This window comes from Vidua macroura, chromosome 21 (assembly GCF_024509145.1).
Source record: "Vidua macroura isolate BioBank_ID:100142 chromosome 21, ASM2450914v1, whole genome shotgun sequence".
In the NCBI taxonomy this organism is placed as follows: Eukaryota; Metazoa; Chordata; class Aves; order Passeriformes; family Viduidae; genus Vidua; species Vidua macroura.
In genome coordinates, this window is record NC_071591.1 from 1,644,691 (window position 1) to 1,660,521 (window position 15,831).

At 40.6% G+C, this 15,831-nt stretch overlaps 2 protein-coding genes across 6 annotated transcripts in view; one reads left to right on the forward strand and one right to left on the reverse strand.

Annotated features, from left to right (window-relative positions):
• Nucleotides 1-10,121, reverse strand: part of CRB2 (crumbs cell polarity complex component 2) — a 112,304-nt gene extending 102,183 nt beyond the window's left edge. The window contains exons 1-2 of the mRNA XM_053996065.1: nucleotides 10,034-10,121; nucleotides 1,208-1,297 (exon numbers count right to left, since the gene is read on the reverse strand). The gene's annotated coding sequence lies outside the window, so the exon portion shown is untranslated. The remainder of the gene's footprint in view (nucleotides 1-1,207; nucleotides 1,298-10,033) is intronic.
• STRBP (spermatid perinuclear RNA binding protein) overlaps nucleotides 1-13,543 on the forward strand; it is a 59,074-nt gene extending 45,531 nt beyond the window's left edge. For 2 of the 5 annotated variants that reach the window (XM_053996078.1, XM_053996079.1), the window contains exon 18: nucleotides 523-968. In XM_053996078.1, the coding sequence (XP_053852053.1) occupies nucleotides 523-599 (77 nt within the window). In that variant the 3' untranslated portion in view covers nucleotides 600-968. The other 3 variants (XM_053996083.1, XM_053996082.1, XM_053996080.1) reach the window with 3 other exon arrangements.
• Nucleotides 13,544-15,831: the final 2,288 nt, after the last annotated feature.

Here is a 15,831-nt window from a genome sequence, read left to right on the forward strand (position 1 = left end):
GATTTACTACTTCAACACAGGAGAGGAAGTGCAGAATAAGGAAGCAGATGCAGAATTTACTGTAGGTGCTTGATTTTTGGCTGACCTACCTGGATGCTGATCAAAACTGCTGAACAGTTTCCCTGTGAGTTGTATTTTATGCACAGCAGTGCCTGTCTAGAATATCTGCAATTGCAACTGGCCTGTGAAATTACCTCAATGTAGAACAAACTAGTAGAGATTAATTACCATAAAGATTATGAAATAGAGCTTCAAGTCCAAATACACACTCTGCTTTTGAGAATATCACTTACTTAATTTTACCAAACACCAGGACAAAAATAAAGCAGACTTTAAGCTATAACCATCTGTCTGAAATAGTGCAAAGTGGTGAAGCGTTACTGTTTATGGGACTCTGCACCCTGACATCACATTGACTGACTGATCTGGAAAAGGTTAATGAGAACATTACTGTAAGCTCTTATCTGACTTTCTTGGATTGCTGAACTTATTTGGAGTCCTCTCCCTTTCTTCTCTCTGTAGGTTTACCCAAGAGAATGGTTCTGTTACCAGTTATGAAATTCCCAACTTACCCCGTTCCCCACTACTCATTCTTTTAGCAAATGGCAGAAGCTAATTCCTATTGATTGAACAACACAGTACAGTACAGAATGTTAGAAGAAAAAAAGCCTTTTTATCCTGTTTTCTTTGAACACATACTTGAGCAAAGTCATTTGTAAAGAAACATCTTTTTCCTACTTTTTGATTTTAACAAAATGCAAATTTAGTTCTCTAAAACTTGAAAAAAATGTTCTGTGAAATGTTACCTCATTTTCAAATAACTTATACCAGCCTTCTGTTATAGGGAAGAACTAGAAGCTTAAATCTTACGTTTTAAATGAAGTATCCGATTATGTAAAATTAAATTTGTGAAGGATGTATAGAATATAAAACACTGATCACAAATAAACTGTTTTGTTGTAACACAAGAGTACTGCCTGTTTCCTAATGCAGTCACACAGACTCAGTTAATGACCTGTATTTGCTGTAGGGTTATTAAATGCAGGGCATAGTTCTTTAAAAAACAAAAATAAAATAATAATAAAAAAACACAATAGAAACTTTACAGTTAACATTTAACTTTGTAAATATTATGGTGTGTAATAAACTTAGTAAAATATGGGTTAAATATTGTTTTATCTTATTTTTTATAGTTAAGCATCAGTACCTGAGTTTCCTTATAGATCAGCATACTGTAACTGTGATTTTAGACACAGTCTTAATTATCCAAGAAGACTTTTCACTCATACACAAAATGCTGAAAAACAAATGAAACAAAGGGAATTAGTCTGTCTCTGTATAAGGCTGCATTCTGTGAAACAAGTATTAAACAAGTATTAAAGGAAGTTCCCACAGAAGGATGCAATTCCAGGGATACACCTTACACCCGTATTGCCCAGAGAAAGGACAACAATAATGTTACAATCAGGTTCTTTAGAGCTCAAAAACTACATGTTTTCCTTTCTTTTCTGTTTTTACAAAAAAAAAAAAAAAAAAAAAAAGAGAAAAAAAAAAGAAAAAAAATCCACTTGTTCTTGTGGCCTTCTTCACTTTTAAGATTGTCTGCCCACCCTTGATTTTCCATCCACCATTTCTACAGAAAGCATTTTATTTGTCAATTATATATTAAACCAAAGGTTCTCCTTTCCCCCTTATATTTATAAGAATCTAAAGCAGCAACAAGGTCCCCATGAAAACTTGCTATTTAATTGTCCCAGTTCTTGTTGAGTGCTGCTGTGAAAAGTGACACACTTCAGCCATAGGCCAGTACTTTTTTATGAGTTGGTGCTCAAACCCAGTCCTCTTTTTGATGAGGAGTGTGTGCACCTGTCTGAAATTCCAGGATAGGCCCCAGCTCCACGATTGGAGTCTCCATGGATCGTGGACTGCTGTGGGCTCTAACAAGGGATTCCAGCGGTCTTTATTAAGGTATCACCCCACAAATAAGCAGCACTGTTGGTTGCACTCTCTCCTCAGCCCTCTCCCGTTGCTTTTCCATAGGCTGGCTTTAGTTCCTGCTCTTCCAAAGATTTGCCTTTATCCCCTGTTCTCTAACAGACGCTGCTGCTGAGGCAAGGGGAGCTGTATCTGTGTTGAGGGTGTTGTAAGAGCGGTGCTTAAAGCAATGTAAAGTTCCTCCTCCCCACAGCCCCCTCAGAGGGAGAAAAATATTAGAAAAGCTGAATAAGGGGTGACTTATAGAACAAGCTGCTTTCCCTGGAATTAACTGCAGCTGTTATTCTTAAGCTAAGTATTTGTGCTTAGGAATGTGTTTACATTTCCACGGTTCTCCTCCTGCCGTAGCTCTCGCTTCCGTTTGGTGTCGGTGGTACTTTAATAAAACGTAGATGATGGCCCGGGAGGGTGAGCCTGGTGTCACCCACGGAACACAGAGCAGGGCCGGGGATGGAGCCAAATTGAGAGGGGCTCAGAAATCACTGATCTGTTTTGCTGGCCTATGGATGAAAGGAAGCCATCACGGAGCAGAAAAAGCATGGCTGATCAGAGCCCATTTTGTTAATCAAATATTCATTAAAGGAATCTTTCCTCCGCACACATTCCCCCCCCCCCCCCCCTTTTGGAGTTCTGATTGGCAACTGTTTGTAGTTTCCTTTTTTTCCCTGAATCCCCAGTTTTGTAAAATTCCAAACAAAATATTCTGTGAACCAATTCTATACATCAAACATTTGTAAGCCAAAAACTTGTTCTTATTTCAAAGACATGAAGGGCGCTATGCTCTTTTCCAACATGATGGCAGTCATTTCAGATGATTTATAGAAGTCATTTTTTATTTTTTGTCATTTGTTGGGAGTTACTAACCACATTGTAAACTTGCCCCCTTGCTGCATATTTTACATTTCTCTGCTTTACTGAAAATATGAATGAGCTGTCAGTTCTTTGTTTAGAAAGTGGTAACCTTGGAAGTGTTAGATGTTTCAATACCTTCAAAGAATTCAAAGTGCCCATTTTGCAATGAAAATTCCACTTGCAGCTGAAAGAGCAGAGAAATTTAAATGGAGCTTTAGCTTCAACCAGTCTCAGAAATTAACGTGAGGTTTTTGCTTCTCTGCTCTTCTCCCACTGTAGGTGGTTTTTTCATTGACAGTCCCTATTGCCAGCCTCTCAGCATCGCACCTTTTATTATTCACTTGGGCCCTCAAGATTTCTTCTCTGACTTCTAGAACCATCAGGTTGTGTGGCTCCAAATGGCATTTTGTACATGTCTTAAAAGCAAGAAAAACGTGGCTCGTTTTGAGGTTTCTCAACTTCAGACATGGAATCTGAGCTTTTTTCCTTTTTTTTTTTTTAAAGTGTTTTTCTCACTTCTTGAACTTTGCTCCATGTAATGAAAAGCAATACTTAGTCCAAGCCACAAGTCCTCTCTTTGGGTACATAGCAATAGACGTGTATATACTCCTGGTTATTTCTTTACACTAGAAGGGGAAGGACTGGTGTGTTGAGGGGGGAAAACCAAACACCAAACCAAGGCACAACCCGGGTCGAGTGCTGCTTCAAGCACTGAAATCTGCCTTTACTTTCACTATTGAAGTCCTTCAGAATTTTGATACTATACTGTATTTGCATGTTTCCTATAAAAGTTGCTACAGAGCTGTGCAATGGTCACTCCTGAAGCAGCAGTGCTTTGTACCATTGTGAATGTCAGCAGACATGAAATGTAGCAAAATGGCAGAAGAAAAAATATAGAACATAGTATTTTTTCCCAAAATATAACTGAATGATATATTCTCTCTCTCTCTTCCCCACATCATTGATATGAGGCACAAAAATGGTAGGCCTGAACTTGAAAAACAAGTGGATTGCTTTTGTGTCTCTCAAAATCATCACCAAATGATAGGAAAGCACAGTATTTGGGAAACATCCAGTTCAAAAACCTTTGCTGCTCTAAATTTACTGAGTTTTTTCCCTCTTGAATATTTGTATGTTGCTATTTTGAGATTGTCAATCAGCAATAACTGAAAGGTGAATGTTTTTTTAAATGGTATTGGAACATCTATATGTTGCAGCTTAAGACTTCTAAGCAGTTTTCAGCAGGTTAATTCCACTTTATTCTCATTCTCTCCGGACCTTCATAGCCATATGCACTTGTATAAAATAAGCAGAAATGTAGTGACTGTAAGCTGAGATCGTGATATAAAAGGTAAGAGATTTTATTTTCAGCTTATAGAATATTTTTATTGCTTTTTTTCTAAAAATCTCATATACCTGTGACAATCTTGTATATGGCACGTTTTTATTATGTCTTGTTTACTCAGTGTTTAAAGAGGTAATACATAGGTCTGAATCCCAACTTTGTATTTCTCAAGGCCAATTCAAATACTCCAGTTTCAGTTAAAAAATATTACCTAACACTTAAGAAATTGTTTGGTTTTATCAACAGACTGTTCTCCTTCAAATATTTTGTCTCCTGTGTAGCATAAAAAGCTGTGTTGATACTGCTGTGTCAGGCACTGCATTCCTTGCATCCCTGTGGACACGTTTGGGTAGGTACCAAAGCCAGGCCATGGCCTGCTCTGAATGCACACATTGGTTCTGGCTAAGTGCAATGGGTGACACTAAGAATGAGAGAAACTATTTCCCTAAACTATTAAAGCTGAACTCCAAATGAAGAATTAACAACTTTGATGATACTGCAGTTAAAATCTGCAGAGATCAAATTACATTAGGCCAAATTAATTCAGGAAGCAGCCAGGTTTGCTTCCCTCCTGTGGGTGCAGTGCAGTGCAGGAGGGCAGGCAGGCAGGGATTTATCTCTGCGTGAATCCTTTGCTTAGCTGTGGTTTTCTACAGCTGGAAATTAGGATACAGCCATCCATAAATAATTGTTTTCAGTTCTGTAGTGAATGTTTTAAGAATATTTTACTTAGATTTAAATGGGTTTGAATTATGACCTGTTGGTGCACATGATATGTGTAGTTTTAAAATACTATTTTTTTATTTGTCTTTTAAACCTTGCGTTATGCAAAGTTGCATAGTACAGTACTCCAGAAGTGCAGTACTTGCAGTACTTGAAGTTGCTGGAAACAACTCTTTTTATATAAAAATGGTTAAAAAATAAAAAAGCAAAAGGGAGCAAGCTGATAATGATGTATTAGCGTTTTAGGGTCTCAACTGAGAGATGAAAACATGAACAACCCCTGACTGGTAACAGCTGACACTGGTGTCAATCAGAAAACCACTTGGTACAGAATATGGAATGGTGTATCAAGCCCAAACACTAACAGCAAATATAAACTATATTTGATTTTAATATCGAATCATCAAATTCACTAAGTAACTGCATGTACAGGTTATCCATTCCTCAGGATATTTCTGGATATAATGCATAGGCTGGTAAGAGAAAAAGAGCTGCTCAATAGTGTCAGCTTTGCTCCTGAACTTGCACCTGGGAAATGAACTGCGGAACTGTTCAAGGGCTGGCCCTGGAAGCACATAATCCTTCCATGACATCTGCAGGACAGCTGATGAGCAATCAGAACGTCCTTCCTGTTCAGGGGGCAGGTTTCCATCTGCTGTTGTCTTCAAGGTGCAAACTCAGGGCTGGATCTGCAGCTCATCTACAGTTCAGTCCCTTTTTAAGCCTGGCAGGCCCAGCAGTGCTGATCCTGGAGCAGCAGGCTGCTCTGCTCCTTCAGATAGGATATTATATGCAACAAGGTGCATTATAATGAACTTCTCCTGAATATTCCTTTCCTAAGCTTAACTGCTGTCAGCCTGACAAGCACTGTCCACTTCAAGGACTGATAATAAACATCTTGCTGACTCTCATTTGAATTGCTTTTTTGTGGACTCTGCTTGGCAGCTTAATCCCTGTGTATTTCTTTCCAGCAGAATTGCTTTAACTGTGAATTTCTGTGTTTTTCTGTTATCACTCTTTTTAACTCTTAAAATCCTAAGCTTGCCACTCTCCTGCTGTTTTTTTAAAATGATCTCAACTTCCTTGCATATTTTTTTCTCTAGATTTCTCTAATACCCTGCTGTTTGTAATGCAGTAAAGCATTGCAGTATTTATGTCTGAGATGGCCCCTTGCCTTTGCTGCCTCCCTTTTCAGTAGGAGAGAACCATTTTCTGATATGTGAAACACGCTAAGACTCCTAAATCTGGGTTCTGCAGCCACCTGGAATCAGAGATAGGGCCCTAAGGTGCATGATTGCCTGAGAACCCCTCTCATTCATGTGGAACTTGAGCAAAATAGCTCCATGTATTGAAGGGTCACAGAGTAGGCTCTGAAGTGCCTGATGTATTCATGTTTGAGAGAGCAGCCAATTCCATCAGTAGGTTTTAGCCTAATATCAGGCTATTATCTGATCAGTAATCTGGGTAACATCTGCTTCATCAGTGTTGCAACAAGCATAGTTTTGCTAAAGCAGAAGTAGAAACTAATTTCTTCTGCATAATACTTTTAGGTTTCCTTTTAAAAGCCTCCTCACAGGAGCTTGGTCTGAACTGCCTTTTCTGTGAGGTTGGAGGTCTGTGTTACAGCTACTGAGCTTTGCATTTCTGTATGTACCCAAGAGCCAAACATGAATCTGGTTGTGTATGCTCTGTGCAGCTGCCAGTAGCGTTACCAATTCTGGAGTACCTTTTCAGTGGAGCAGAAATGGTATTTTAGAGTTCGAATTTCTGGTTTATGGAAAAGAAATCTGAAAAGTTCCTTTCAATTAGTACATCTATAAATAGGAGACCAGGGAAAGTCTGTGCCTATACACTACCCACCTTAAAGCTAGTTTTAGCTAACCAGATGATCGTGTGTATTTTGGGAGATGGTGTCTGGCACTTAAAGGATTAAAAGCTGGAGATGTACAATGAAGAACCAGACTGTTCGATGTGTTCTCTATACTGGAAATGAATGGCATCACCACTGACTTTGCAGTAACACCTGTGAGTTTAGGGGTCTGCTTCAGTACTTTGCCAGCCACAAGAGATTCCTCCAGGCAGGCTCTACCTAGAGAAGGGTTTAGAGTAATCAGACTGGTTTGGAGGGCTTGGCTAGCTCAAAGCATGATATGTGGTGCTTCCTGCCATCGTGTTCTGTCTCTGCCAGTGCTTGCTGTCTTCCTTAAGCACACATTCAGGAGCTGGAACACGGTGACCTTATTCCTGGGCGTTTCGCCAGTTGGATGGAGGGAGGCCAGCCTATGCTCCTGAAGGGAATGTGTAACACGAGGCCTCGGCTGCCCAAGCAATTTCTGTTGGACACGGTGCACAATCCAACCCTCACAAAGGCAATTTAGTGCCTGGGTAGGTGGTTCCTAATCTGTCTAATTTGCTGTTGTGTAGCCAGTGTGAGCTAATTAGATGATTCAGCAATTGTCATGGCTCCCCACTTAATGTGCTGTAAATGCTGCTGCCACGACTTTCACTGCTGTTAAATACCTTTGCTTCTGTGAAGTCTGTCCTCCTGCCCTGCCTTTTCTGATCATCTTCTAGAATCCTAGGAAATAACTGATTCTCTAAAATTATGAAACTGTTACATGTAAGTATCTAGATTCTTAAAAACTTTTAATCAGACTGTGAAGCACTTCAGAGAAACCAGTTTTCCTACAAATATTTCAACTTATTCATGTGCCAGAGGACTATTTCTACTCATTAACAATGATCTGAAAACTGCTCCAGTATCTCTCCTCTCTGGAGACAAGGATTCTTTCTTTGAGAACACTTGCCTTCTGGTAAGAAAAAAAGATTTAAAGTGTGTCTTAATAAAAAACTGTGCCCTCAAGCCCCTGAAAGAACTTAACTGGGGGAAAGTGCACAAATCTAAATTATTTGAGGCTTTTTGTTTTCACTGAGCTATTGAGAACAATTTCCCTGACAAGAAGTTCCTCAGATTATTAGGATGTAGAAAATACAAGAGGAGGGGCATGAAGATTTTTCAAGTAGTATAGGAAAAAAAATCTTCTGTTTGTTGGCTGTTAGCTATGCTACATCATTCTCTTGTCGCTTCTTTATCTCCAAGACAGCAATAAATGTGAGCAGCTTTAATGTACCATCTCTGATCCAGCTCTGACAATGTCCCTTGGAGAGTGAGAGTGGCACTCCCTGTATTTTCTGCCACCAACTCCCTGAAATAAAGTCCCTTGCTTCATTTGTAATTCTGCATCTGTACTTCTGAGCCAGTCTAGAGGTGGGATAGCTGAACATCTCTCCAAATCCGTGTAAAAGACAAGACAGTATTTCAGTCTTTACTCAGACAAAATCACAAGTTTCCTTCTGCCTCTTGTGCTTGGTATACCAAGATATGCTCACTCAGTATTAGATTTTCTTGCCTTTAGCTAAATACTAAGACAGTTGCCTCTTACTTAGTGAAGGGAAAACTATGTCCCAGCCTCACTGAGTTCCAAGTCACAAAGCAGCTTACAAAAACAGCTCCTATTTCCGGTGGCTCTGGGAAACGGCACAGGAGCTCTGCTGCTGTGGATTCCTTTGGATACATGATGAGATGTATAAACATGAAATTCAGATTGTTGTTCACAGTCATGAAGCTGACTAAGACCTTGCCTCTCTGGCATCAAAAGAATGAAAATGAGCTCTGTGCTGGGCACACTGAGGAGCTCTGTTAGGAATGGCTGTTCTGTCTCAAAAACCAGTAACTCAGCTCAAATGTTCAGCACACAGACTCTCTTGGGCTTCCTGCTGAATAATCCAGTGAAAAATGAGATATTTTATTGACTTGTTTAAAGCAGAGCAAAGAGGCAGTGTAGCTGAATCTGCTGTCTTAGTACAGGAGACAGCTTGTCTAACAACTTGTTGGTTTCATTCTACTGGAAGTGGAAATTCTGCTAAAGTAATTTTAGAGCACTTCACCAGAGAAACCCAGCACTGAAGTCCTGTGCCTATGGACCACAGCAGCAGTTTCACATGCACTTTCTTTTGAACATAAACCATTTAAGCTAGTGGTTAAGTATTTGGCATTAAGAGAATTGTCACCACTGAACTGTTTTATTGCTTAACCCAGAGTGATGCCTTCTTAGCTTTATTTGTGTCATCTGAATCCACACCTATTCATGCCCAGGTATTGGGGTGCTTGCCTTTTCTGCTCACAGATATGAGATTCACTTGTTGGTTTGTAACTGATATGTGAGATAATACAAAAGCACAAGTAGGACACATCTGCCTGTTCCTCTGTCTGCTCCTCTCTCTGGGATTTCCTAGGAGAAAGGGGGCTCTTCCTCCCACACTGGTCTGATGCTGTGTAGGCAAGGCAGTGCTTTATTGTGAGTGCTGTGAGTTAGGTAAGAGAAAAGTTCATCAGACAGTAAGGTTTAAATTCAGTAAAGTGGGTTTTTTTTTCCTCCAGTTCCTGAGATTGCATGAAACATTCAGGCCACATTGTTTACCTTGATGTTTTTGAGGAGCTGAATGTCCAAAAGTGGTGTGTGGAGATGTGCAGTTCTAAAGCATATCTCTTATTTTGGATGTTGTTTTATCTTGTATTTGGTGCCTTAACTCTGTACAATTTAAGGTCATATATACTGTACCACAGGTAGTTTAGTAGTTGTGTACTTGAAAAGAACCCATCAAGCCTAGTCTATAGAAACTCTTGTACAGACCGAAGCCTTCTCAGGGGGAGTACTCTTCCATGTTTAATTAATAATCCACCTTAATAAAGTTCTTAATAAAGAAGAGAGTTACAAGAATGTAAAGAGCATTTAAAAATTTTAACTGTAGAGACTGAATTTATCTGAGTCTGAAGTTATCTGATTTCTAACTTCAAAGGTTTGGGGCAGTGAGATAATTAAAGCTGCAGTCTCTTCTATGCTTTGTAAGTAAACAACTTCAAAATGTTTTCTCACCAGCCAGAACCGCATGTTTGTGAAAACCTCTGGACTGTTATCTCTAGTAGAATAAATAACACTTAATTTTAAAAGGCATTAATTGAATGTAACTGGCTATCCATTGGTTAGCACAAGAGAGTTGGAATGAGTAAAAGCTGCAGTTAATTTTTAATTGATTAAACTTAAGCCTCATTCATACCTCTAACCAGGATCTAGAAGCTCCAGCTGCCTTATGCTGCTTTGCAGTTCATGAGGCTTTTGCAGCATCAGCTTGAACAGGATTCCTGAGTGTATCTGGTTCTGGCAAGAGAGACAAAAGATAACAATGAAGAAAATGTCCTTCTCTGGTTTTAGAGGGTAGAGCATCACAGATAGAAGTTGGAGGGAAAGTTGCACTGCCTTTTCCATGTCCATTAAGACAGTCTGTGGTAAAACCAGGAGGTTTATGTGTGCTGGGGAAAGCCAGCAACCTTGTGTACTATGAGCAGGGGGAGCTGGGATTGCTTTTTCAATAGTTAGCGAGAAATTATGTAAGAGGTTTAAGCTGTCCATACAGCAGGCTAAAAGCTGCTAATGATGTTGCTAAAGGAGATGAATTTATTTTTTCTGTTTAGTAAACAAGTCCAGGATTGCTGGTTTTCCAGAGGAGGAATGCGAGAAATCCAATGGACAAATTTTGTTTCCTGATGCAGTCCTACCCAAAACAGGGAGATAGTTCCAGGCAGTGTACAGAGCATGCAGTTGAATTTTGGGAGGAAAAGGAATAATAGTAATTTCCTCGGAAGGAACAGTAGTTAGTTATTTCTGCAATGCCCACAGTATTCTAGACAAGCTACCTTTACACAGAGGAGCATGGCAACAAGGGAAAGCAGATACTGCTCCCACAGTGACCTGTGTAATGTACACATTTTAGGTCACCAGTATTGGTGTAACTCCTTATGACAAAGTAGGTTCATCTTACCAGCAAAGTGTATTTTGACATTCTATCCACTTCTATTTTTTAAGCTAAAGGGGAGTTAATCATAGCACTCATCTGTTTCGATGGGAGTAGAGCAGAAGGTAAGTTTTAACTTCATACTTTGAAGGTGCTATGAATAGATTAACAGTGTTCCATGGAAACAACCTGATGTACTTCTTTATTTTCTTGGAGTTTCATTTCTGTGTTCTTGCAAAAGCACAAGCTTGCGTAAGCATAATCAATACAAAGTTACTCAGGGTACTGCATCATCTCAGCAGTGGACACTAACTGCATCTTAAGTCAACAGGCACACATAAATCAAGCTTAATTAAGAGGAACAGGACATCTTGGCAAGTTTTGCTTTATTACTGGCACTGCTACAATTTAATGATCTATGCATACTGAAATGTGTGTATTGCTGCACTCCCAACAGAATGTGAGTCTTGTAAGGGTGTCCTGTAAAGTAACAAAGTCAGAGTAAGAGAGACAGTATTTATTCTTCTGTCATTATTTTCACAAAGAACTGTTTCTAAGCAGATGGAAAGTCATTCTGTTCAAAGGAGAATAACGGTGGGCTAAGAACAGCATTCAGAGCAGTACAGCTTTTGAAAAGTTAGTGATCCTATGAATTATAAAAATTCTGATTTGCAGTACAGATTCTTTCCTGTGTTTTTAAACTCGTATCACTGTTTCCTTGCTCAAAATAACAGGATAAAGACAAGTGTAGTTTTCTAATAACATCTATGGTGTGGAAATCCACATACACTGGAAGAAAAGGGAGGCTGTACTGCAGAGAGCATATTCAACTACAGAGCCATTCTCTGGGCAATGCTGCATAATTTAGGAGTGGGTAACCATGCCTTCAGGGACAACATGACACAGAGCAGATGGTTGAAAAAAAAAATCACAGAAAAAAGCCTCCAAGCTTTGTCCAGTCACACATTTACCCCTCCCTGCAAAAGGGGACAGGTACATTCATACACACATAATGAGTTATCTGTCAGGCATCACAGAGGTCCTTAAGGACAAATGTTTAGGAGCTAGTCTCCTTTTGGACAGAAAAAGGAGGAAGTTGACTCTGTCTTCCAGTTCCAAGGTGCAGTGTCTTATTTCTCATCCTAACCCTAAGTCAATATTTATTGATCAAACTGACTAAGCTTTTTAGGCCGACCAGCTCTCTACGAAGCAATTCTGTTCTTTTGAGCCTCTGCAGGGGCCAGTAACTGGTGCTTAACTACTGCTTCCACTCTGGAATGTCACCGTCCTCCAGCTGCCCCAGAGCCAGGCTGGGACACTTGCACTTCTCAGAGAGCAACACTGCTGGGGGTGGGGGCTCTCCAAAGCACTGAAGTACTACAGCAGAGCAAGTCCCAGTGGGCTGTATGCTTTTTAAAGTCCTGTCCAGTTCTTAGTGACAAAGTTGAGCATGAAACCTGTACTGCCAAATGTATCAGCCCCTTGCTGAGAAGGGCATCAATGGGAAGCAGTCTCAGAAGCGGAGATTTTGACGAAAGGCTGGTGCTTTCCAAGGCCAACTCACAGGTTTTTTTTAATGGCTGAATTTCCACCTGCCAAAAATCATCATCAACCAAATCAATTAAAATTGCTGCTAATTTGGGCTAAAATATCACTTTTGTGTAACCCTAACCACCACCATCCATGCATCTGAACAATTCCTAAGCAAAGACTCCTCAGGAGGCAGAGCCCTTCTGACAGGAAATCTGGCAGTGCAGTCTGATGTGACTCTTCTGATAATAATTACTTCTCCAAGACAAGGCAAAGACAGAGGCAGTGCTTTGGGGCAGTGTTTCATGCTCGGCAAGTTTGTAGAGGGAAGGAATGCAATTCTATAAATCACTTGTACTGTATTTGTTTCTAGACTTGAATGAATTTCACTTTTCCTTTGTGAGTCAGCGTATTAAACGTTAAAGAAAAGGTCTATTTTTCTAAATCTCTTTCACCAGTAGAGGTCTGACCTGCAGCCAAGAGATGGATTTATTTATCCACAGAGGATGGAGTGTTTATTTATGAACTAAGATTGGATATGGCATTGAATAAAAAGAAGTATGACCTATAAACTATCTAAACCTTAAATACTATGAACAAATTCCACAAATGAGTAATTTGGATGGTGGACGATTCCATCTTTCTTCCCAATAAATCTCTCTCAAAGAAGTTACCCAGAATTAAACTTCCAAATGAAGTACAAGAGATCCTTGTGGTCTAATTACAGACTACTTTCAAAATACTTCCGTTTTCTCCCAATTTGTAATCACTAGAGAACAATGATGACTGAACTATTCCCAACTATAAATAAAGTAATTTCAAATAAAGTAATTTGGCAACAACCATGGCTATCTATAGCACTAAAAATGTAATTTGAAAATTCAAATTTTCTTAATTTGGTAGCAGTTGAGTGGGAAGAAAAATAACTGCACAGTGAATTTTAAACCGAGCTGTATCTACTCACTAGCCAAAAAAAGCGTACAGATGTAAAGGGAACGCTCTTTGTAGCTTCAGTTGCTTCCTCCCGTGCTGCTGTACCCCGTACACTTGGCTTCATTTGGCTTCTGTGCTGTGGTTTGTATGCCAGCCACTGTTACTGACTGTACACAACACGATCTGCACTGTAATCTCGGGTCATTTCCACTGGTTGTAACCCAACGCTACAGACGTCTCTGTATATAGAACTGGAACCATGTCCCATTGCTTCCAATAGCTCCAATAAAGACTTATCTCTGTAAACACGAATTATGGCCTAATGCTTGGCTGGGGGGGTTGGTTACAGTGAGCAAACTGCCTCCAAGGGGGTCCTGAAGCCTGGGATGCCAAACCACAGAGGTCCATTGTGCCTAAGTCAGGTAACAGGCTCAGCAGAAAGGACCGACAGCCTCCCGAAGGCTGCAGTGTTAACAGAGATGACTTGAAGGTGCAAACATAAAGCACATTTATGCTGGAACAAGCAGAATGCATTCCTTCACAGAGGTGAAAGTGAATAGAGCATTACTGGATTTCAATTTACGAGGGCTGCTGCAAGTACCTCTGGGGGCTTGCCTTGGAAGCAGTACCAGAAAAGCCCAGAGAAGGCTGCAATAGCCATGATCAGCCAGGAAGGCAAGTTTCACTCCAAAAACAAATCTGGACAATTCCTAGTATTTAGCTAATTAGAAAAACTGGATGTTTATTTTCTTAAAAGATAAATGATACACATAAAGAATAAGTAAGGTTCTTTCAAAGTTCTCTCCACCCCTCCGATTTCACTGTGTTTCTTAAATTCCTGTGGTCCCAGTCTGTCCTCTAAGGTCCAAAGCAAATCCAAGCAATTTCCTTGTCCGGAGCCACTAAGGGCATGACAATTGTGTGGCTGGTGTTGTTTGCTTGAGGTTGCAACTCATGGCAAGATTTACTGGAATATACACATATGTCCAGCCTGGAGCTGAGAACCCAGCTGTACTCTAGAAGAGAAGTCAGTGAACATATAGTCTTTACTTTTCTTAGAAGTGTTTTTCTGATCTTGAAATGCTAAATTGAAGTCTGAGTGCAGAGGTCATTAATCAAATTCAGAGCAGATCAGACTTGAGAAGGGATTACAAACTGTTATGAGCTGACTATAATTGAGATTGCTCTTAATGAAATGAGATATATGAAATCCCACAGCTTAGAATGTATGATAACTGGACCAGGACTTGGTGTGAGACTTTTGCCCTCAACAAGCCAGTGTGCAGCCAGCCCAGTCTGCTGGCATACTGCAAACAAGTCAGTAATGCACAAAGAGCTACTCAGGGACAACTGTACCAAACACAACGAAACCACGCATCACTTAAAATTTAGAGCTGTATCAAATATTTAGCAAGCAAGATCCGCAAAGAAATAGAGTCGCTTAAGAAAACATCATTAACACTTAACTGAAACTGAAGTCAGTCTTACCTACTGTATTAGCGTAACGCCTGTCTGTGCTCATGCCTGATGTTAGCTGGCTCACTAAGAGGTCATTCCAAAAGCTGCCTCGGGATTATCATCTCTGAGGTGCTGAGAAGGCTGTCAGCTCTTCGGCAGCAGCCTGGCAACTGCTGGTCAGCGACAGCTCAAAGCGAGCTGGGCCCACTCCAGGAGCTGGCGGGCATTCTGTGGCCTCGCAGGAATGGGAGAGGGGCACATACGGGAGTGGGACATGGGAGAAGCCACACAGCACTGAGCCTAGACTGGCAAAGGAGGTTGGCACATCCTTCTTTCCTCCTTGAGAAAATGCTTGGCATCTCCTACTCAGTTTTACTCCCATCCTACCGTAGCTAAGCTAACTTTGCCCAGGCAGTTACAGAGTATCTTGCTTGGAAGAACAGGGAAGCTGTGATTTGTGGCTCCTGTCCGCCCCCCACCCCCTGCAAACCAAGAAATACCAAGTCCATCTACTTTTCTCAGCAACCTGCAGTGCCTCTCACTATGAATCTGCAGCTGAATGCACACAGTGAAATCTGCAGCAGAAAGCTCCTTCATTTCAGGCCCTCCCCAACACTGCCTGACTGCCCCATCCCCTGCTGGCACAGCACCGAAGGGATCCATGCAGAAGGAACCATCTGCTTAACAAGCAAGATGCCCCATTTACCTTGCTGCAATCAGCATCACCTTGGAAAAGTGTATTTGATTACAGAGGAAGCAGGAAAAAAATACTGATTGACTGATGCCCAAGTGTGATGTTAAGCAACTAACAAGCCAGCCTGTAACTTCCATGTGCAAAGAACTGCTGCATCTATAAACCTGCCCAAAACAGCACCCCTCTTTCTGCAAGAAGTGTCACCTCACTTAATTGCTCACGACATAATGCTGACTTTGGTGGTTTGCTGCAGGGTTGAGTTCCAGCAAGTCAGCTAGAAAGACTTTTTCCCATTTGCTAAGCTGTAAATTATCCTTCTCTTTTGTGACCCCAATCCTTGGTAGAATCAACTGAAAGAAACTGGAGCTGCCACTGCTTTCAGGGCCCTGAATTCATCTTCACATTGGGCTATACATTCCAGCACATTTATTTGCAATGCTGTAAAAAG